Source organism: Falco cherrug, chromosome 16, assembly GCF_023634085.1.
Source record: "Falco cherrug isolate bFalChe1 chromosome 16, bFalChe1.pri, whole genome shotgun sequence".
Classification (NCBI taxonomy): domain Eukaryota; kingdom Metazoa; phylum Chordata; class Aves; order Falconiformes; family Falconidae; genus Falco; species Falco cherrug.
The window spans coordinates 6,621,364-6,645,674 of NC_073712.1; the positions used below are offsets into that span (position 1 = coordinate 6,621,364).

Sequence of the window (24,311 nt, forward strand, 5' to 3'; positions counted from 1 at the left end):
GGTAACTTCAGCTGTTTCTGGGCAAGACTATCAGCTGCTCCCTTCACCAGTTCTAGCTTTCAAACTCAGACTAAGGGCTGTTCAACTTCAAACTGCTTTTAGCATGTCAGTAGATCTTACCTTCCACAACGTATCTTCGCAAGCTCCCACGGGCGGTTCCGTAGAAAGCCTCAAGGGAGTGAACTTGTTGCATTTACTGTGTGCACCTAAAGCTGAGTGCAATGCAAGAAGGGAGTAAATGCAGTTGAATTCTGGGCTTAACTCATCCCTGGACTGCAGGAGGCCCCCCGCCTCCCACCCAGGGCAGCGCGTGCTGTAATTCTCGCCGAGCACCACAGGATGCCACTGTTACTCTCCTTGAGACACCCAAACCAAAAAAAAAAAAAAAAAAAAAAAAAAAAAAAAAAAAAAAGGATACTGCAAAACCCGTTTGCAGCAATAACCCCCCCATCTGTCACTAATAGAGCCCCTCCCACCATGACACCATTCTCTCCATCCCTCTACGGAGGAAATGAGCATGAAACAATACAAGAAGGGAGTTTATTTTTAAAGAAGGCTGCTCAGATTACGTATGTATCACATCAGGGACTGTCCGCTATTAAAACAAGTCTCTTCTTATGATGTCCTCGCAGACTGGTAATACAGAGCTAAACGCTATCGCCAGAACAGCGTTTCTCGTTAGAAGCGTACTAGACAATTCAGATCTCCACTTTGCTGTCGGCACTATATATAACACAGAGCTACTCACCAAAGGCAGTTTTCACCAGAAGAGAATAGTTCCTGGTTTGGCGACGAGATTGTGCAGCCAGCTAGCACGAGCAGCTCCACCTCTGTCTCGGTGCAAGCAAGATGCGGGAGAGCCCGTGATGCTGCGAAGGGACAGGGTTAGCTCAGGGTCTGATGAACTCCCTCATTATCACAAAACAAGCTGCCCTGCAGCTGTAACTTTCAATTTCCTCAACTAAAAAAACCAAACCAGTCAAAAGATCAGCAACTTTGTTAAAAATATTTATTTAAAAAAATACAATTGTTTTGCATGTCTGGTTGCACATAACTATTAACATATGATCGACTTGAATAATTTGCTACAATGCTTTTTTAAAGCCAGCTTGCATTATACAAAGCAAATCCCTCTGTCAGTTCTTACATAAAATAGTTTTCTTTAACTATTCCCACCCCATTTTTAAAAAAGATTGCAATACATTGATTTTTTTTAAATTTTTTTTTTTGCACAAAAATCGAAGCAATAGAAAAGTCACCTGATTTCTCAGGAAAGACCTTCACTATGTTTGAATAACAACTGCCAATACGCCACTATTTAAAAGCAGCATTTGTTGCTTTGAAGTGTCATTACAGTGCGCTTCCTCTAAAGTAAGTTTTGCCTCCAAATTGTATTCAAACCTGAAATGTGCTCAAATAACTGCATATCTGCTAGAATCTTGTTGATCGGACTTTTTTTTCAAAATGCTATCAACATGCTGAAGGTCTTCCTAGTGTGTTATCTTGGAAGGTTAAACAAAAAGCAAATTTAGTAACACTGAACAATTACTGAAAACTTTGGCTATTTATGTACTTGCATTACATACCAGCATTTATTTTTTTTTTAACACAATGGCATTAAGATACTCTTATTATAAGGTATTACTTTCAAAAAAAGTTAGACTGAGAAGCTATTCTCTCCCAGGCAAGTTTACCCAACTGTAACGAGAGCACCAAAGCGGTGTGAGATTACAGTTGTCTCTAAAAGACTGTGTCTAGAAAAAGTCTCCAGTGTAGGAAGTTAAGACACTCACTACAACATAACTTGCTTTGTCTCTTAACTTGGTACTATATATATATGTGTATATATAGAAATAAAAATGCAATTCTGTTCTGGAAAGAGTAACTGAAAACATTCTCTCTGCTGCTTTCAATGTAATTTTTACCACTGACAGTTCTACTAAAATCACGGGAAAGTAAAATGGAATCCATTCCAGAGGTCAGGAGTAAGTTAGTTGACACGAACGTCTGCCCCAAGCAGAGAGGTCAGAGCTGCTGTAGTATAAAAAACATTGCAGACATCCTCTTGCTGATTTGCAAAGAACCCAGGTTAACCTAAAAATTCAATCGAGGAGTAAAACACTGAAGGCGTCTGAAAGTCACTTTCCAGAACAGATGTGCACTTTAAAAAACAAACAGAGTAACAACTGTCACACATTACTACAGCTGATTAGGTTGCTTAAGTTCTCTAAAATTTAAACTTCAGCTTCCCTCCCTTGACTCCATCTGAGCCAGAGGCAAGACGCTGCACAGACCAGATTCTCAGCCGCTGTAAGTTAGACCAGTCGCAGTGAAGCCAACGGATCTATCCTGATTTACAAGCTTCTGGCATACGATTCACATCTGCCATCAGCTCGTGCAAAGATTCTCAGAATTCCCAAGACAAAGTCTCATGCTGGTTAACGATCCCTATTCAGAGTCGTTTCAGTCCCAGATTAATTCCAGCTGCCCTAATATACATTAGTGGAGACAACCACTCTCCTTACCGTACATGCTGCTAGAATTTTCCCATTTATTCACCTCTATTATTCAGAATATACTTCTCAGCTATAAAAACAGAGGGGGGGGGGAGGAGATAAGCATTAAATGTGCTACTGTACTTATCACAAAACACTGTGACGTACATAAGGCCATCTGGTAACACTGCAACAGAATACAAACAAGATTTTTAAAAGGGAGTTTTAGAATACAACTTTTTTTTTTTTTTTAACTACAATGAATAATCTCAACCCTGTTCACAGAGAATTAACGTTAAAACTAGTACATCATATATATAAAACTCTGTGCAACTGAACAACAGCAGAACAAAAAGTCAACACAATTCTATAAAGCAGTTTCAAAGCCTGAAGATTTAAGACATGCTAGCCAAAAAAACACAACACATCTCAAGGAGTCTAGAGCAAAACCCAGGTATCGTAACCCCCCCCCCCCCCCCCCCAGCACACAGCACACACTAGGAACCATGCAGAGGCCATCCTCAAAGCCTTCCTGTGTTAAGGAAAAAAAAAAAAAAAAAAAAAAAAAAAGGAAAAAAAAAGAAAAAAGAACCCCAAACAAAATAAAAATAAACCCCAACGGCTTCCAGTTATTAGTACAGCACTGCTGCGTGTACTGCTCAAGGACTGAAATGGGCTCCGAACACAACGCCTTCCAGCCTCTCCTCCCCTCTCTGCTCACAGTTCATTCCCCGTCTCCATTAAAAGACCCCCGTCTTCCAAAGGTTCGTAAGTTATCCTGTTACACCCCCTGCTAAAAAACCCTACTTTGAGATGAAAACCTTCTGCAACACATGGTCTCAACAGAGTGTTTGAAAGTAAAAAAAGAAGTCCAAACTTTTGTTCCATGAACACAAAACGATTCAGACACATTTAAGACTTTTTTTTTTTTTTTTTTTAGATGTGGCATACAACAACGTCAAAGATGCATTTAAAAATAACCTTTGGCAATTAATTAGTCCACACTGTGGTATAACTGATTGAAGTACTACATAAAAAAAACAAACAGAAAAGCCCCCCAAAACCTCACCAGCATGTGCAAAACATTTAAAAGTGGCAACTGCATAGTGCAGCATTTGCTTTGAGTGTACACGGGAAGCGTGACTGATACACGTCTAGAAGGCAGCCTACGTAAGGAACACACATCCTCCGAGGCAGCGAGCGTGTGCACACACGGATGTTCACGTGGAGATAGCCATTCCAGCCTCCATCAAACACTGCATCGAAAACCCAAGTCCTCAGCTCTCCAAGTATGTTTTTTATCAGATGTCTGGAACAGCTCCACAGTCCAAGTCTTCTACTACATTCTTTGGGAGGGGGTAAATAAAAATAAATTCTAGTCCGTTTTACTTTTTTTTTTAAAAAAAAAACTTTTTTTTTTTTTTTGTAGAATAATTTATAGGAAGCGGACATCTTGCAATCTCCAAAGGGAAATACATTAACATACACATTCAAGAAGAAACACCGGGCCCTGCCCAGCTTTCTTACCTTGCGGGTCACACGGGCGTTTTTTTGGCAAAGCATGGTTACGGCCAGCAATGCTCTATCCCTCCAAAAAGAATCAACATTCCACGGTGAACATATTCTCCCTTATTTTTGTTTGTTCTTTGTATAAAAGCAAGAATACTATCCCTCAGTTCAGGATCCACCAGACACCCAAAGCCAAAGCTTTAACCCTTCTGCTTAAGACGGGACCCGGCCAGTCGGGACATGCAACAGAAGGGCTGTTGATAACGACGGATCGCAGAAATACGGTAGCGCTGCCGTTACTGCCGCTTGGTAGCTCCTGTATTACATCCTTATGACCAAAAGCAGGCTGTGGAGACAAGATGGGTGGTTCTACCATCAAAAATTCTTTGTCCTGAATCAGCTCTTAGGAAGGGCTCCTACACAGTCCATACTAATGCCACATCCACGGATGCTGATCCACGACAAAGCCTTTTGCAGTAATAGCCCTAAGGACTGTGTAAAACAACCACCACCGCATTTTATCTTTTAATCTTCATCTGACAGCCTCTGATTTCAGCAGATCAACTTTAGCATGTCGCATATTAACCACCACTCAACTTGACGGCAATAGCCACAGGCTTCCACGTTAAGCAGATCTGCTAATACTGTTCAGACTAAACAGCAGCCATTGCCAATTACTGTTTAATTAAATTCAAATCAAACCATAAAAATTCCTGTTTAGGCAAGACACACTATACCTCATTAAAACATTCTGAACAGCTTCTAAGCAACACGATTGCAAATCTAATGGATTTTCAACTTATCTGCCAAGCGTAAGGTCCTGTGGGGCTGGGGCTGTTTGTTTGCAATGCCGTGCTACGTGATTACCAAGAGAAAATAAAATTATCCATACCCATGACCTCAGAGGCCAGAAGTTACGTCTATTTCTTACACAGGAGAACTAAGGAACAAAACAGAACAAAATCGTTATGGACACCCAAAACTCAAGCATCAAGTTTTAAAACACTTGTCGACTTTGACAATGTTCCTTAACTACTGACGTAGTTTATTTTCATAACTGGCAATACCAAGATAGCCTCTTGATACAACACTGAGATGTGTCTTGTAAACAAATATGCATTAAAAATGGAAGAGGTTAAATCGTATAGTAAAACATGAGTACATACAAAAAATGCTATAAAACAGTAGCAAAAGGTAACTAAAAGATACATGAATAAACCACGGGTAGCCTGCAGACTGTCAGAACTGTGGGCTCTGACCTCAGCACTAGAAAAACGCTACAGAAGCGGATCAGAACTCTGCGTGCCTGTGCTCACCTGAGAAACTGCACCAAAGCGCTAGGCTAGCTCTTTCATCCCATCTCAACCTGCAGAAGTTCTCACGTGAAAGTTGAACTCATGAGGGAATCTGACATTAACGTGCCTCACTGCACTTTGAAAAGCTGTGTAAAGGAAGATACGCACATAAGCAGCCTTCACTGTGGTTAGAATAAACACTATAAAAACCCAAGAAGAATCTATTTGCTAGGTATCTGAGGTTTGAAAACATATCAGAGGGAGAAATTATCCCAAACAAACCACTGAACTGCCAAAGCCTCTCGTATTAGAACGCATGCTCCATTGTACCAGAGATTGCATGGACACTGATGTCTTAGGATGCTCTAAGTTGAAACAACGAATTCTCAAATTCAAGGAACTTTATCACTTCCTGACCTATTGCAAAATGCAACTTGAATGTGCCAAAGACAGTGCATAGGAATTACATTCAGCCATCGCTGCTGAAGACCAATTTCTGAAAGAAGAATCTAGACCTAAGCTGCTGTTAAGAAAAAAAACCCAACTCTCCTCCATCACCCTCGTTACTAGGATCACATTCTCTGGAAACAGGTAAGACAGAACAAATACGGTTCTACAACCATAGGTATTATTAACACGTTTCTGCTTTCCGTGGATTACTTCTGCTAGCAGCACGTGTTGCCAGTGGCATCCTGACAGTTCAGGATGTCAAAAAAAGCCAGACGTAGCACACGCAGCACCAGCAGTGCAAGCTTTCCAACTGCAGTACTATTATACAGCAGCAGTGACATAGAAATTTCCAGAAGCAAGACAGATGTTCAGCTTCCATGCTCATCCAGTCTAATTCTACCACCATCTATGAATTAACCGATGCAAATATTATCAAGCATTCAACAATACCATGGCTACTTCAGCAACACAAATTGTAACAAAATGTTTCTGTAATGCTGCGGGTTTGTTTTTTTTTTTTCAAACCAACACGGTACTATACCCATATTACAGACTGCTACCATGACAATTAAAAGAGCCTATATTAACCCCTACTTCCCTACACTAAATTAAAAACAAGTTGTAACGAGCTGCAAACTGCTTCTGCAGCGAGCTGGTAGAGTACCAGCAATTCACAGAACCAAGCTCCAAGAAGTCACAGCGACGCTGTGCTGTCAGGAACGCGATCCAAAAAAGGTGGCTGTAATATACTTGTCAGTAAATGCGTGTTTAATGAGGCAGCATATATACAAGATAATATTACCTTAAGTGACCTGAAAGTTGTAATGGAGAAAAGGCAGCAAGCCGCTCCTCTCCCACCTCCCCTCCCCTTTCAACTCGCTTTCCCAAGTGCCTCCTGAGATTATAATCCTACACGGGACTGTTATTTTCCTAGCCAGGTGCTCAAGAAGCAAAAGCAACCATCTCCTCAGCGCTACCTGTCAGGAAGCTGGATATGACCCGACTGAAACCAACACGTACAGGCTGCATTTCATACCAGCTTTCTCTGAAGAAGGCATCCCCGGTGGCGAACGCGCATCTCCCCAGCCCACTACGGCCGTGCAATCTTCCAAAGCTACTTGGAGAAGAGGCATGAAACCAGGCCAAGCACAAGTGACAAGCTACGTTAGCATTTGGTTCTCTTGCATACCTACGCTGAAAGTGATAAAGTTTACAAAGAATTAAGTGCACGTGTGCACATACACAACTTTTAAACAAATAAACTTGGCTTTTCTCCATAGGGGACAAGGAAAAGGAAGCAATTAAATTGCAAGTCTTTAGTGCTCAGTAATTATTTTTAAATTCTAATCCTAGTCTGCAATGTTGCTCTCAAGTCCACGCACTTGGTGGGCATAAAATTGGCCATCAAAACCATCAAAACCATCAAAAGTGCTGCTATTTATATATAGCTATATATATATTTCTAGAGCAGACTCATAAGCCATCATGCAAACCAGAAAATTCCAGATGCCTGCTCTTAATTATGATCTGCAGCTTTCTTCCTGCATTTTAAAAAAAATAATAATAAAAAGGTCAATATTGCACATTGTCATTTTAAGAGCTGCTGGCACAGGAACTTTTATCCTGCATCTGCTGATGTCTAAAATGCAAAGCAGAATTATGCCTCTGACATAACCGGGCAGGAAGACGGTTCAGTACGTGAGCTTACTCCCTGCTACATCCACCTAAAGAAGGCATACTCTCCCACCTCCCACCTGGCAGGGGATTTTCTGGATGAACAATGCCCAAAAAGCAACTCCATCACACCCACCTGCCTCAGGTGTCATGTCAGGAACATACATACTAAGTGGTTTACATATTTCAATGCTAGAATATAGAAAGATGACATCACTGCAGTGAATGAAGTCTTGGGTTATTGTCATACGCTTTAAAGTGAATTCAGAGCCTGCACAAGTGGCAAAAGGAGAACTCTGCAAAGCTCGAGTTCACCGCTTACCCATAAGACAGGTGCAATATATACAGCATACACTGTCAGCTCCTCTTGCTGTAAAGGTACAATCTTCCTCTGCTCATTAAAACTTTGAAGACAGCCAGTGAGGATGCCAAAGGAAAGAGACGGTCTCCACCTGTTTTCTAGTGGGTATTTTATGGAGAAGATTATCTTACGTCATTGACTCTATGTACAGAGTAGCAAACAGAAGCTGCTGCCTGACGTCAGATGCCCAAAGTGGAGGGGCACACCATCCAGCGCCACCAGAGCGAGACATCCAGCCTCCGAGGGGCCGTGAGAGGCGAGTCTCTCTTCTTTCATTCCTCAGTGTTCTTAAAAGGCCTCCTGAGGTATAAAAATCTAACTACAAATTTCATTTCGTCAGCGTTTCAAACAGCTTGGGAAACTAACCTTGCGTTAATCCATACAAACATGGCCACCAAGAACAGGAATGCAAGCGCAAATTTACCAGAAGGTTGATATGCCGTGATACCCCTCTCAGCTAGCTGTTCACGCTGAGCCTCACTTATTTTGGGTCCGGTGCTTCCTCAGATACTAAAAAAATAAAGCAACAGACCTAATGCGAAACTTGAGATAAGAGCTGGTAGAAGAGGAGCGTCTCCACTTCAACTGTGGGAAAAGAGCAGTAACGTTAACGGTGGGACGTTAGTGTTCTCGCCCACTGTTTGGGTCTGAAACTCTAGCATCAGGCAGCAACCTCACCAAAACGACACACCCTCAAAACCGCACGTCAAATCCACCATCCTGCTAATCTTCTAGCAGTGAGATTACAGGCTTTGTAACAGGTCTCTGGCACAAGAAATGTTTGGACTTCAGCATTCAAAACTTTCTGAGAACTGAAAGGAACTAATCCCACCATTCATTTGTCTCCAGACCTCGCCTCCTCACCGAAGGGAGGGCAGGGAAGCATCCAGAAGCTAGCCAGACAGCTTCTCCGAGGGGCTGGTCTGGCGGTATACAATGCCATTCAAAAATTGTCCGTTATCTCAGTAACACAATCATTGAATATTCCTTGAAAATTTCTCCCTGCAAAAAGACAAGATGTTTTTACAGCAGAAGAGAGGCGGGCTGTTTTGTCGCTGCAGAAGTTACTAGCCCCCAAGGCAAAGCTGAGTGCACACACCCCTTTCCCAAGCATTTCCTGGAATGCCAGCTTCGATCACCGTTAGATTTCTTCTTGCCAAGCACAGGAAGCAGAACAGAGGGTTTTTCCAAGAGTCACAGAGAAAAGACTTCTCTGATACCGTTTACTGCCATCGGTGCAGACTCAGTTACTGCCACACCAACCGAAACTCCCTTTAACCATAGCGAAGTCTTCCAAACCGAGGAGGGAAGAGAAGAGACCGGAGCTTCAGCTCCTATTAAGGCGTTTGCATATACATTCCCAACCTGGGTCTTCAAAAAAGGGAATTTTGCAAAAAAGGCATTTCATTTGGGAATGGCAAAAACTATGATTGTTGATAATCTCTGTAGAATTATAAATTGCTCGTTTAAAAAACATGGTTAAATACAAGTGTCATATCTTTCCCTTGCTTGCCAATATGTCCTTTCCATGAGTTCATGTGCTATGTCTTCTGTAGGTCAGGGGAAAACGGGCCAGGGGTAGAGGGTCCATCCAGTCCAGACAGAGTAAATGGGCCATGACTGTTCAGCACGGATGGAAACTAAGAGACAAAACAAAAATGATTAGGGAAGAGGCCGTTATTAATTTACTGTTCCTCTCGTATCTCTGCATGTAGACGCTCCCCCCCGGGGAAACAAAAAGAAAACCAACCAACCACCACCACACAACAAAGAAAAACCCCCAAACTTTCAAAGAAACTTCTTGGCTTCCCCCAAGTAATTTACTTCTTAAATGCCACTGTATAACAGACTGCAACAATCCATCTGTCACAACCAGTGCCACCAGGAGGACCCAGTCCGTAACCTCTGCACTGAGCGCTGCCTGCATCCTGAACCGGTAGGTGACTTTAACAGGCTGTTGGGAAACCACGGTCTACATTGTTCTTCAGTTAATTATCACCTATTTATAGAGAAAAATGTCCAGTGCATTTTCAGACCTACTTGTTTAATTCCTATCCTCACATATAAGCTCCTTCCTTCATCTCCACAGAGATGACAGACACAAACCCAAAAGACAACTTGTTAAATTTTACCCTTTGCCTAAGCAAACTCAGGCAACAGACGCGGGTATCCCAGTTCCAAAGTGGAAGGTGAAGGAAGAGCGTGAGTAATTACAATTAAAAAGATACATATATTTTTTTAAAAAACAGGGGACTTATTTTCTTATATATTAGTTAAACAAAAAAAATTTAATAAAAAGAGTGAAGCTGAGAATTTCCAAACAACAGAAAACAGCAGAACACAGATCTGAAAGAACTGTGCTATATATTGCCACACAGATTGCGCACAGTGTCTTCCTTCTCACTAGTGGCAAGATTTAATGTCTTTCAACAGAAGAGACTGTTACCAAATGATTAAAACAAGCAATACCGTAGCAAAATGAAATTTCCAGGAAAATCTCAACCAGTGAAGTTACAGGAAGGCAAGTTTTATGGGAAGGACAAACCTAAAATAAAAATGTCTAACTCCAACACAGCCTGTTATTAACTTAACGCATTTCTGAAATACCAATATTTACAATATACTTAAATAAATCTGGGTAAACACTAAAATTCAACGCTCTCAAAAGCTAATATAGGGGGTAGAAAACTGAAAGATCACTGTTTTGTGTCTACGTGAGATATCTGGGCTGATTCCTGTGGGTCTGCTGAGGAAGGCACTGAAAAGCACGGAGAGCCTGGCTAAACCTGCTGGCACTTACCTGAAAGAGTGTATTAGCACCTTGCAGCCTTGCAGGACTGAGGGGAGCAACCGGGCTCAGAGTACTCCAGAAGTGAATACTGGAGAGCAAGGGACTCGGGGTCAGCAAGATGGGAGTCTGCAAAACACGCAAGGAGTCAGCTGTGGCCAGTAAGGCAGAGCACGTGTCAATCCGGCCCCAACAATCCCAGCTCCTGCAGCTGCAGAGGGCTGGGTCCCAATTTCAGCAACTCCCATTCCCCCCTTCCGCCTCCTCCCACCTCCTCCTCCTCCTCCTCCCTTCAAACCCCAGCAGCAGCCATCCAGCTCTGGCTGAGCAACCAGCCCTCTTTTCCCAACGGCTGCCAGATCCCATCCCGCTGTAACCTACAGCGGATCGGCTGCTCCTGCCATCCGGCACACGACTTTGGAAAACTCAGCCTACGAATTTCAAAAGAGCAGACAGCGGGCACCCGCGTGGCCTGGGTGACACCGACAACCTAAGCCACACCAGAAGACATTTCCATCTGGCTTCTGAGTATTTGGGATGATCTGGGTTCACAGGCCAAGCACTCTGAAGGGTGCCAAAAAAGCGACTCCACTTGATTTTTTCCCCTGTCTTCAGCCATTTCAGTGTTTAATCAGCAGTTTCCCTACAGTTTCACTCAAATTCCTATTTATTACAGGACAGAGATTAAATATATACAGAACAATTTAACAGCCTGGTTGGATTCAGTTCTCTTCCAAATCTTCCATGAGGCATAAAAGCTTTCCTTTCCCACACAAAGATAACAACCAAATTAAGCAGCTGTTCTTACTCCTGTTAAATCCCAATACTCTGGTCTTAAGTAAATGCCTACTGAACCAAGTAAAAGCTGCTAAACAGACACCTCCGTGGTTCTCTATTTTTAAAGTATTTTCAGATTCAGCCTGGAGGAGAAGGGCAGGGTTTAGGGTTTTTGAAATAATTCAGTATCACCCTGGCAAGCTGTACAAAGGATCCTGCTGGTGCTGGTCCGGGTTTTGCCTCCACATGCTAACACTGTACAGACACGTACGGCTGACACACCGCTTGGGCACACTTGCAAGGGGAAGCTCATACCGATTATGAATAAAATTTATGTTTTATTTAAAAAAAAAAAAAAAAAAAAGGGAGTGACATCCTGAGTTTCAGAGCTCCAAACACAATCTACTGACTATTCATTTTCCACTCGCCTTCCCTTACTGTTTTAAAATATAACATAACCACTATTGTTACTTTAAGAAAAAGCAACAAAAAACAGGAAGGGAATTAGGTTACCTGAGAGAAAAGTGCTGGAGTAAGAGAAGCAGTGGGGAGAGAAGGACTCAGAATTCCCAGTGGACTTGGATCGCTGCCTGTAATGACGAGAGTAGGAGCCAACTCCAGCCCTTTGGGTTTTTTAGATCTGGAGAGGTGATTGGCAAATTCCTTCTCCAGCACAGATGAATCCTGCTCTTTGGACTCTGGGGATTGATGCTGAAGGCTCTGAGCTTGCTCCAGCTGCTGAGAAGCCACGGACTCTATGTCCGTGTCAATGTCCAGGTCAGGATTAGAGCTCAGGGGCGGCGACGGGGGCGTGGAAGGAACTTGCAGAGTGGGAGAAACTGAGGATATGGGTGGAGTTGGGGTAAAGCTGGTGGTTAAGTTTGGCAAAGGTGCTGGAGCTTCAGGGACAGTTAACTTGGGTAGAACAAGCGTCTCCAATGTCTGGAGAGTTTCTTCCGATCCCATGGGAAGAGAGGATGCGATCGAAGCGGGAGAAGCAGTGGAAGTGGCAGAGAGCGTTGAAGGGGTAGAGACCAGGGGGGCAGACGAAGGCTTTTTGGAGGGCATGGTTACAAACTTGATGACGGAGGGGGTTGGATCCTGAGCGGGTTTCTTCTCTGCCAGTTTCTCAGCTGGATTCTCGATCTTGATGGACCTGAAGAGTTTTACGCTGGAAGAGTTCAGGGAGTTCAGAGTAAAAGAGGAGTACAAGCCTGAGTGGATATAGTCATTGCGGCTGGAGGATTTAGCACATGACTGAGCCTTCTCCTTCCCACAGTTTTCCACATCCTTTGGAGCACTGCTAACTTCCGCAAAACCAGTCATTTCAGGGTCTCCTTCTATACGGCCCACGACAAGTGGATCCATATTTAAAATCTCCGGATAAGAAACAAACTTGTACACAAACTTCTTACCATTCACTTTTTTAATGATATTCTGTGGGTAAGAAGATACACATGTTTAGACCTTCTTCGGATTAATTTTCTCCCTACCAACACTGCCTAAAATAGACAGGAATTGGATAGTCCGTAATCTTTCATCAAAAATGGTTTTTCTTTTTTAAAAACACACTGCATTCCCGCAGTTCAGTTACGCTCTCAAAGTATCACCTCCAGACAGAACACCACAACAGGTGAGCTTAACCTGAGGTTAAGTACACTAAAAGCAGCCTTAAAACTGCCAAGTAATTCTGTTTAACATGTTTTAAAAGAGCAGCTATGAAACAAAAATGACCCATTACCCCCATCAAAGAACACTGACCCGGGTGCAGTAAGCATAACCTAACAAGAGAACCTGCAGAATTCAAGCTTACAAGTGGGCAGAATTGAGAGCTAAGACTTCAAATCAAACCACGTTTATTCTTAATAAGATGAGAATAAAAGAAAGTAAGTAGCTGAACTAGTCAGCAGGCTATGTAGGCTAATCAGCTATTTCAATACCACAAACCAGCATGTCGAACTTGTTTTGCTCCCAAGTGAAATGCCACACGCAATTTGGACCTAAGAAGATTCTAATTTATCATACAATTATTATTACTGAGTCCTCAGTAAAAGTCAGATTTGTGCTACCCAATAATAAACTCCCAGCAACACACCACCTGCTACAAACTGACAGGTTCCTCAGAAACAGTGTTTTATTTTTTAGCTGGTACACCCACACAATAACAGCTGTGGGATAAACGGCTTATTGGAACGAAGGTGAGAGCCTCCCACATGGTGGTTCTAGTTCTGCTTTTTGACGTTACCTGTGCACTTACAAAAGGCCCTCGCAAGTTATTCGAAGACAACAGCTAAACAAGAAAAGCGCCTTACTCTGCTGGAGAGGTGCAATTCTGAATACATGGAGAAAAAGGAAAATACTTCGGGCTGCTTCACTGAAAATCCTCATTTTGATGGCCCCTTCATAGAGGCAACTGCAGAAAAGATCTCAAGGTGGTGCAATATTCACTATTCTCAATCATCGGCATCATTCTGTTGCTTAAACTGGAGTGTTGAGGATTTTAACACTTGCAAGGGTGTGTGCTTTTGGAAAGGGGATTATCATTCAAAGACAGACTGGTATTAGCAAAGACTTAAATCAAAGAACGTAACATTGCGCAAAGCTATCTAGAGCCTTATAAAATAACCGCCGGGGAGGAAATGCAGCACAAATGATAAACAGAAGAAAAAAACACCTTTAAACATAAACTGGTACACCTTAAGCCTGGTGACACCTATCCCCTTGAAGAGAATGGAAAAGGAAACAAAGCTCATTAGGCAGAAGCTGTAAGATGGATAAGGATTTGAGGTGGATTTATGGACTTTGTTACCTTCACGTAATAGTATCTGAGAGCACGGCTGAGTTTATCATAGTTCATACTGGGCTTGTTCTTGCGGATTCCCCAGAGTCTGGCCACCTCCTCTGCCTGCAGCAGTTTGAACTCCCCGTCGTTGGAGGTCCAACAGATGATATTCTTGTTCTGAGGCTCTTGGAGGAGTTGGAGGAGGAACTGCCACAGGGTGATAGCACTGTCCATAGCAGTAAGCTGAAATTCAGAAAGGCAGACAAGAAGCAACAGATTAGGAACGGCGCATTTTCTTCATCTCCCTAGAAAGGGGTAATGGAGCAGAGATGTTATTTCCAAAGCCAGCAAGAGTAAAAATTATTAGTCACCAGTCGTGAAAGATGTTCCCTGCAGAACAGAGAGGCTGAGAGCCAACTGCTGTCGTCTCCTCCCACATGTCAGTACTTTTCACATGGGTTATATTTAGCCTCATTTAACTAAATCAGGTCACTTTGGGTAAGTTGCAATGAGTCACTATCCCAAAAAAAAAAATAATTTTTTTCTAAGTTGTTCCATGTTCACCCACTCTGACTTGTACTGCTTTATGAGAAACAGCTCAGGTGCACCCAGGTAAAAATCAAACCTCCCACTCGCCCCCTCCTTTCCTTACCTGCGCCCACCTCCAACCTCGGTATCTTTAAGAAAATAGAGCAGATCAAACAACCGCTTAAACTACATGAAGATGCCAGTGCAGAACAACCCAATTTTCCTTCAGTTCACATTTCTGCTGCCTCTTTTGTAAGCAGCCCTCTCAATCACCAACCAACCTCCTCTCTTCCAAATCTCCTTTCTTTTCCAGGTATCGTCCCTGTCTCTCCTAAGAAAATAAACATGAAAGTAAATACAACTATTTCAAATGCTGCCTTTGCTTTTCCCTTGACTCCTGCCATGTCTTACCTACATCCGTCATGTAGGCTGAGACTTCCTAGGGCTAGTACCTGGCAGCCGATTCACGCACTTCCAGTGTGGTTTTCTTGCAGGGAAACTGTCGATGTATAAATCCAAGGACAGACAAGCAGCAGAGATGACGTTTTTCCTTGCCCATATCTGACTACAGTACTTCCACCGATATTTTTAAACAGAACACTAATAATCCTGTCTGCACAAGGGAAGTATAAGATACACTGTGAATTAAACCAGATAAAACTACATTAATTCAGTATCCCATATGGATTCTCTTATTCCAGAACAGAACAGTTCCATCAGTGCAAACTTAAACTCCTTCCAATGAAAAAACCCCACACCCAGACACCCTGCAATAAGAACCATCACGATGAATTACACTAAAAATGTAACTAACTGCTAATTTGCTGGTTTTCCCCCCCACACGCACAGTCAAACCTCAGTAAAGGCAAACCTAAAGAGGACAGGGATTTCCATCTGGGTGAATCTGCAGCCCAAGCGAACAAACGCTATTCACAAGCAGAAGGTCCAAACCCGAGGCATCAAGTCCAACTCCAGCAAGCAGGATCCACGCCCACATTGTTTGAAGTCCACGTCTACGCAGGGATAAGTTTTAAGATACAGTCGGGACAGCCAGTTCATCTTTGCTACCAGAGCCTTTTATTTCAATCTCATTACTGTCCAGCATTTATCCAGCCCTATATAAGGAAGGGAACATCTACAAGTCAGAGCTTCAGAATTTAGTCAGCCCAGTAAAAGGATTACTGCTGACAGTTTACACAGGACTATGCATTCTTATTTAAATAAGGTGCCCTAGGGCAGGTACTTTTTTGGGCACAGCCCACTGCATTTAACCTATTTTTAAGAATACCTGCCTAATGGCATGCTTACATGACTACACAGGGATGTTACATTGATCAAGTCAGCTAAATTGCTGCAATTACACAGAACAATCTCAAAATGAAGGACACCCACACCACCTTGTTATGCTGGCCTAAGGTGCTTTCCTCGTTAATTACTGTATGCATACAACTCCATGCTTGCCCAAATTAATTGCACAGTACTCTAAGAAAATACCAGCTGCTGAATGCTGCGCTTTGAGACTCTTCCCACACCGTACTGTGGCACGCCAGCTGAACCGTACGGGAACTCGGGGCCAGGCAACCACACTCAAACTCTTCCAGGACTTCTCCTCGGACTTGTGTTCACATTTGCCAATAACATTTCACATCTGCCTACTGGCTCCGCAGAGGGCACACGTGCTGCGGAGCCTCCTCATTATCCCATCGGGATGATGCACATGCACGGGGTGTTGTGTAGACATAAGGACTTGATTCTACCGTTCTGCAGAGCTGTCAATACTAGTGATATGTGTTAACAGAGAAAGAGCAGGAAAATGAAGTTGAGTGATTATTCCCACGCTACATTTATCTACAGCACTTTCAAAATCCATAAGCAGCACTGCACCAAATAGCGCTGACTGATGCAATGGGAGGCAATCACATAGAAATTAGATTAGCAGCAGAATTTCACAGTGGCAAAGGGGTTCTTTTCTCCTCCTGAAAATCCATGCAGATTTCACCCCAGACTTTAAATGCTATTATTTCACTGGGCTGCTTCCCTTTATCTCAAAGCTCACCAACATCTACCGCAGTCAAGCGCTATTGCCTAGGTCAAAGCCAGTTTTGAATCAAGCTGGAGATGCACAATGCTGACAGACCCACACTCTGACAGCACAGAGTTCAACAAGACACAGTCCACATGAGTGACCAAGACGATGGAAGGCACAAGATTATTATTTTTATTTTTTTAAAAAAATCACCTTTCCCAGTGATGAGCTACGTTCCGAGGAGCACTTGCCAAAATAAGAGTTCGTGCTGCCTAAATCCCAAATACTGCACCTTTCCAGCTGGAAGGATCCTTCTCCCAGGGGCAGTTACAGACCGTACTGGAGTGTTAGACCGATCAAGTTACTACTGATGCTTCTGGTATTTACAGGCTTTAGGGTTGTCATGATTCAGTCCATCATCTGGAGGATACATCGCATACCCTCAGCACCCTCTACCTCAAAGAGTCTTTCTTACGTTAGACACATGAACAAGGTGAAGTTTTACTTAACTCCCTGGCTGTTGTAGAAAAGGAGCAGAGAGCACTCTGGAATTGTTAATGGACAGGTTATATTGCATAGGAGAGAACAAATGTCCCTCTATTAAATATTTATTGCATGCCTATACAGGAAACAATGGAGAGCTGCCTCAATGGAACCAGGAGTATACAGTTTTTCTGAAGATTATGTACAGGAGGAAGGGCAGAAAATAACCCTCCAATCTGGTCAAAGCAACAGGATGACAGGTGGATACTGCCCCTTCAGGGTCCAGGAAGTAAGCTGTAACTGGGAAAGTATAATATGTATATGGGAGATAATGTTGTGTTATGAATCAAGGCTTCTCATTTAACATTTTTTATTAAAGTTGCTTTGATATGGCATAAGAATACATCAAAGAACTGTTACTTCTCCAGGAAAAAGGAGAATGAAAAAAAACCATCACACAAGATGTAAAATTAAAACCAGTACAGGCAAGATGAGCACTTCTCTTTGTTTAAGAACAGGCTAACGCACTAAAAAGGTTCTCCCTTCTTCAGCACCTGGGGCAGAAGGCAGCTGATGCCCTTCACGAGCCTTTCCCTTGCAACCGCAGGGACCGAGCAGCGGTTCAAGCTCCTTGTGCTATCCACATCTTCCAGAACACCTTCAGCTGCCCTGGCACGTGGGGACCAGCTGTTACAGAGGCTCCCGTCCACACCAGGTCAGGGCCACATACTCAGAAGCATCCCCCTCCTGCACTGACAGTGGAAGAAATTCAGAAGACCCTCTTGTCCTTTTTACCGAGATATACACCAAACCCCCCACTCCCCAGAGATGTTACAGGCCCATGTGTTAGAGAAACTAAAGAAATCAAGATAAGGACAGGAGCACACCATCCCACTCCACACTAACAATGGTGAGATATTGCTTCTTTCATGATTTATAAACATTATTTCAACTTCTTTCAAAACTACATCTCCTTTCATGAAAAGACATCAATCTCCCAGTACAGCTCCCCGTCAGCATAAAAAAGCCTGGTAGTTTGATTGCTTTTTCTTCAAGATGAATATGCCAATAATTACAAGCACACACCACTGCAAAGCATCGTTTTGCTGAAGGTTACTTTCCTTGCTTGGAGAAAGAAAAAGGTCTCATTTGAAAAGACGACGAGGGAATGGGGCAGAGAGGCAACACTGCTGCTTGCAACGACGGCCCTTCCACTTCTGCACCATTTCAGTACAAGGAAAAAATAGTTGCTAGAGGCAGAGGGCAGTTATACTTTGTAATGAGTATGCTAAAATAGAGCACTATTATTGTCTTGAGATCTTCTCTGACGCCTACGGATGACCCTTGAAGTATACTGAGTAGCTGACAGAATTTGGCTGCAGTACTCTAAATACAAGCGCTGCAAACTTGAGCTTTCTCATGTTGCTGCAGCTTCGTTTGAGGTTGCTGGAGCTCTGTTTGAGGCCTTGACTTTACAAAGCTTTGAGTTTACAAAAAAAACCCCAAAACACAGGACAGGAGATATGTATCTTTTCCAGCGCCTTCTCACGCACTTGCACCACAGCGTGCTCCACACGATCCGTTTGATTACAGAGCCTCAAGGCTTTGCACCTTCTGTGGAAGGAGAGTGCGCAATCACTGGGTGGCACAGCAGACAGGAGGAACAGTTTAGGAAGTGGCATATGGTAATCTCTCCCTGGCCAGCAGCTATACTTACTGTTGCAAAACAAACTCGAGCGTTCATCCCTTCGTGCTCAAAAAGGAGAGGGCACCTCACTATGCCCCAGCGGGGCGGCAGCCAGCTAGCCCCTGAGGGTAGCAGAGGCAGGACCGGGGGGGTCTGGTCTGCCCTAACCCCCGTCTTCAAGGTCTTCTGGCAGATTTCCTGTGCTTTGACTCAACACCAAGAACAGCTCAAGTAATCTGTCACCTCAGTTTGTTCCAACAGTCTCTTATAAACATCTGCAGCCTGAGGACTTCTGCAGATGGACGGAATAAAGCCGTCGGGTCTACACCCCGCACAGAACCAAAGGATGGTGCGAAGGAAAGAAAGGATGTCACACAGACGTTACACAGGGAGGACAAAAATCACCACTGCCACGTATTTAAGTGTCATGGTTACAGCTGCCCAGGTATTTACACAGAAGTGACACCTCAGAAGATGACCTTGGAAGCAGCCCAGAGCAGAGGTAAACACATAGGGTGACAAAGAAACCACTTCTCAGATCACAAACACTTTGTTAAAAAAACACCACCACCAAACCACAAACAGTCAGCACCAGTAACTTAAGAGATGGTCTTGGGGACCTCAGACTTCATGGTGCTTGTCAGACCTTCAGCAGGCGAGCAGATCGAGCCTTCACACCGCTCCAGGACAGCTGGGCTTGCTGCACGTACAGCACATGGCGCTCCGCACCGCTGCACCAAAGCCCAACTGTTTAGACATTACTACGCAAAACTATTTGTCTGGTTTCTTAATAGTTTAAGACGGCCATGGTGTGTGAACAGAAGGAATTCGTAGACAATAACTCCCGCTGCATTGTGCAATATTCCTGTGGACACAAGGCCTTGACAGTTGTTCCCAGAAAATAAACAACAGAATAACTCTGGTTGAAGGAGATTTCTGGAGGTCACAGGCCCAACTCCTTGCTCAAAACAGGGCTGACTTCAAAGTTAAATCAGGTTTTTCAGTGTCTTTGTCCAGGCAACTAACTAACTAAATGGCCGCCCTATTCTTTTTTATTTTAGCCAAGGGACAAAGAGGTGTAACACTGCTGACGAAGTACCTAATTAAGTAACAACACACAACCAAGCAACAATTTCATTAGCACAGCACTTAAAATATCCCATTACTAATAAACCTTTCACGAAATATCTTCAAGCTCCTGGGGCTGCAATTCACCTGAATTAATACTTTTAGGATTTTTTCCCATTTTGATTTATTTTAGAAAGAGCCTGCCACCCAACGCATATGAAACCTACTGCCCCAAAAGCAGCCTGTTCAGGGTGCTAGTATCGCCCCATCACATACTCCGACGTGGTGGGAAGCATGTAAGGGTATTTAGTCCTTTTCCAGAACACACAGAGCATTGTAAAAGTACTTATAACTACTGTCACTATCACTTGCTTATTAGCATGCTTCCCAAAGACAGGTGAATTGCCTGTTGAAAGCCTGTTCCACGTGTAAAATAAAGTTACTACTTACAAGGAATTTAACTATCGATGCAGACTTCTACATCTGCAACACCACCGTTAAAAAATTCCGATCCCTGGCAGCTTTCCAAGTAGTCGCTGAATTAGACCTTCCCTAGTAAATACTAAAATCAGGCAAGAACAAGAAAAACACATGCTAGCCTCCAATAAATGCTTGCCTTCCTCTTGGCTCTGGCATTCACTGCACCGTTGTTTCCAAACCAGCCAGGAAAATCAGCTTGTTCTGAAGGAGAAGCCGTGGTTATCGAGGCAGGAAGCTCCTTGGAAGGAAACGCTGGAGGATGTCCTTATGATAAGAGCTGCTCCAGTTTACATTCCCTAATCCCACTCCAAGTTTGACAGTTTTATCTACTTAAAACAAACACTGCAATAAATTTTGGGTTCTTGGCTCAAAAATCATTTTATACGAAATTAAGGTGTGAGCAAATATTTTGGGTTTTAACAACAAATAGTTTCAGCTTTTCAACTCCTATCTAAGAAATAAGTATATCCCTTTCTTCATGTCTTCTACTCTAGTAATAGTCAACTAGAAAACAAGCCATGAAGGAGAACAGCGGCATCGGGATGCCCATCGTGCTCACGGCTGAAGACTCGAGCTGGCAGATGAGCCAAGCAGCTCTCTGGGCTTTTTGAATCTTGACACAGAGATGATGGTGCCCCCTTTGTTATCTAACACTGTTTTGCCTAGCACACTCTGGCACTGAAAAACGTTTAACCTGTTCGAACCAAGCCAGTAAGGGGACTTCAAAGCACAGACCACGTTCTTCCTCCAGCTGCTACAAGCGTTCTGATCCTCCACCCCTGGCTAAGGGTGACTGACATCCCAGTGCAGCCAGTTTTAGGCACAGCAGACCTCATCTCCCTGCTTTTCCGTATTTGAGGAAGAGTCTCTCTTTTCTACCTCTTTTTTTATAGGGTATGAGACCTAAGAGAACATGGGAGGGTTTAGGCCAAACTGGGAGTGAACTTCAAAAGCAAAATGCCTTTGATCAGCAACCTGCTTGTTTTCTGACACTGATGCGATTGTTTCCGAGCAAAGGCATAAAAATACTTATTTCCGTGGAAGCTCCCCTCTAAGCTGATTACGTTTGCTTCCTCCTTATCTGCCACCACAAAGGGCTGAGGGGAATGTTTACCAACAGCACATCAGATTAGCTTCAATAGACACACCGCGTCTGCTCAAAGTAGAAGCATCCTCGTTTAAAAGTAAAGGGTCACGTCTCTGCATCACGCTACGGAGTAAACCCCAAACAAAAGGTTAAACAGTTTATGTCAATCCTAACTAACTTTATTATGAAAAGGAAGTCCCATTTAAGACAGAAAAGGTTTCCTTTAATAATGTTTATAATACACTCAGCCTGGTTGCTATGACAATGGAACAGCTACCCTCTACAAACAGGCACGAAGACCCTAAAAATAAACAGGCCGACAAAAATCACGCACACGCAGCTCTGACAGGCAGGCAGCGCCTGGTGCGGGGATCGTGTTTGTTGGGAATATGATGAAGATAAAGAAATGTTAACGCCTCGATTTCGCACCCACTGCAAGAGCACTTGCCTACCAACGCCATTCCCGTATTTCTCTGGAGCTGCCACTTCCAAAGCGACACCACCGGAGCCAGAACTCTGGGTTCCACCCCCCCGCGGGGAGCAGCGCAGTGGGGATGATGAGAAGTTTGTGAAAATAAGGTAAGGACGGTGGAAGTAACGCACAGGTACGCGCAGAGGGGTGTGTGTACATGTAAACAGGCATAAAAAAAAAAATCATAAAAGCCTAAGAGCAGGCATTTGCATACTTTCTCTGTGGATGCGCTTATTGATGTGGGCAGGCACCCACCCATCGCACAAAGCACTGAGTGCACAGGTATATAAAATAAATATAATTAAACAGGCGCAGAGTCAGGAAGGAGAGAGCCCGGCCGTTCGGTGCCAGGCGCGGGCCCCCGCCGGCGGAGAGGCCGGGCAGGCAGCACCGAGCGCGGGGACACCCGCCCGCTCAGCCCCGAGCCCCGGGACACGGGGGGCGGCCCTGGCTTCCCCCCCTCCGCCCCCGGAGCCGGGCCCGGGCCGCCCGCGGATCAAAGCCCCGAGGCGGGCTGCGCCCTCCGGCGCTCCCGCTCCCCGGCCGCCCCCGCCCGCACCCCCCACTCCGCCCGGAGACGGCGGCCCCCCAGCCCCTCCGTGACCGCCGGCCGCGGCCCCCCGGCCCAGCCCGGACCCCCTCAGCCCCGCCGCTCCGGACCCGGCGTCCCCCCCGCCGCGCCGGCCCCGCTCACCGAGAAGGAGCCCCGCCGGTCCCCGGGCGTCGCGTTCCCCTCGCGGCGGGCAGGTGCTAGGAGCGGCTCCCCCGCCGCCCTTCATGGCCGGGCACCCCCCCGGCGGGCCGGGCGCCGGGCCCCCATCCCGGGCGGGAGGAGCCGGGCGAGCAGCGCAGGGCAGCGGCGCGGAGGCGGCGGTGGCAGCGGCGCGTTACATGGCGGGACGCGGAGCGCCCGTCCCTCCGCCGCCGAGCCTCCGCGGCCGCCGTACCCCACACTTCCGCCCACGGCCCCGCAGGGGCGCGGGGCGATCGCGCCCGCCGGCCAATCCCCGCGCGGAACGCGGGCGCCGCGGACCAATGGGACGGCGCTGCCCACCCACCGCCCGCAAGGCGCGCTGGGAAGTGTAGTCCGCCGGGCCTAGCGCCCGCCCGCAGCCATGTGCCCGCGGCCCGGCCCCGCCGGGAGCCCGAGCCCTGCGCGCCGCCGGGGGGGGGCCTTTGCGTCGGTGCCACGAACAACACGGACACCCCCCCCACCCCTCGGCCTGCGGAGCACGGGGGGCCGTGGGGTGAGCGGGGCTGCACACTGGCGGGGGCCCCCAGCCACAGCGGGGCACCTCGGGAGAGGGGAAGGGGCTTAGGCTGCAGTGAGCTGCAGAACGTGACAATATTTGTTAAAATCGCCCCCCCCCCCCCCAAAACAAACAAACAAACAAACAAACAACATCAACAAAACAAAATTCAAAATGAGAACTCCTGGAAAACCGGGGATGTTTTCAGGCAAGGTGAAGGCAAGGGTGTCGGGGCTGGCTGGAACAGGGCACAAGCCCACGGTTGGATGCACCCTCGCAGGTGCCTCCTACGCCGAGCAACTCGCACATAAAAATATCCCTTCTCTGAAGAACAGCACTGCCACACGCTCATGTCCTTCTGGGGAACAAGGTGGCACTGCGCTGTCAGTTCAAGACACCCACTTGGGTGTATTCCCCATGGAAAGCTGCAGGGTTTGGCTGCAGTCTTACAGCAGCTCCACATCACTGGGTCCTTCCCACACCATCCCCATCCCTCCATCCCCATCCCTCGCCCAGCACGCTGGTGGCAAAGGGACAGCACCTTCACACTGCCCAGGCTGGGCAGGAGGTGAGGTGACTCCGGGCTCGCCACCAGCCAGACACCACACAGGCAGCAGCTGCCTTCACCCCACCATAGCCCGTCACAGCGACCCCTGCACACAAAGTCCCCAGGAAAGTGCTCATCCGTGGTCAGGTGGAAGGTGCTGCCTTGGCCTGCAGACCAGCAGCCCCAGTCCTGAGGCACCTACCGAAAAAAAATCACTCCTCTTACCCGCTGGAGAGCGAGGCGCGTTCCATTGGATCAGGCATCGGGAGCAGGAGGTGAAGCGCCGAGAAGGCAGTGCTCCCGCGCTTCCCCCCCGTGAGCAAACAGCCCTCGCTGCTGCACCACTAGATTCCCACCCATTGGCAGAGAAGAAAACAAAACACAAACAGCGCTGCACTGTCAATGACGGCACATGCCAAAACACGCAGCTTTCCGTTTCCTAGGCACATGCCGGTAAAAGGTTAGCTGCGCCAGCACCACCTCTGCTCGGTGCGTTTCATCCGTCGCCTTCGTACAAGCGTGAGTCCTGCTCGGTACATGGGCACGAGCCAA

The 24,311-nt window shown here is 45.6% G+C and overlaps 1 protein-coding gene across 6 annotated transcripts; it reads right to left on the reverse strand.

Moving 5' to 3' along the window:
• Nucleotides 1-86: 86 nt before the first annotated feature.
• Nucleotides 87-24,026, reverse strand: ELK4 (ETS transcription factor ELK4). 6 transcript variants are annotated; one of them, XR_008735327.1, is made up of 7 exons: nt 22,657-22,915; nt 14,159-14,374; nt 11,863-12,786; nt 10,585-10,701; nt 7,746-9,424; nt 749-869; nt 87-212 (listed from the first exon to the last, which is right to left on the reverse strand). XR_008735327.1 is itself a non-coding variant. In XM_055727859.1 (6 exons), exons 3-6 carry the CDS (start codon nt 14,363-14,365, stop codon nt 9,326-9,328), a joined length of 1,347 nt encoding a protein of 448 aa, XP_055583834.1. In that variant the 5' UTR covers nt 14,366-14,374; nt 15,112-15,297; nt 15,531-15,633; the 3' UTR covers nt 988-9,325. The 6 variants fall into 6 exon arrangements, 4 of the variants coding, with proteins under 4 accessions (XP_055583834.1, XP_055583832.1, XP_055583831.1 ...); XR_008735328.1 differs by lacking the exons at nt 87-212; nt 749-869 and adding an exon at nt 988-7,615; XM_055727859.1 differs by lacking the exons at nt 87-212; nt 749-869; nt 22,657-22,915 and adding exons at nt 15,112-15,297; nt 15,531-15,633 and having other exon boundaries at nt 988-9,424.
• Between the last annotated feature and the right edge of the window lie 285 nt (nt 24,027-24,311).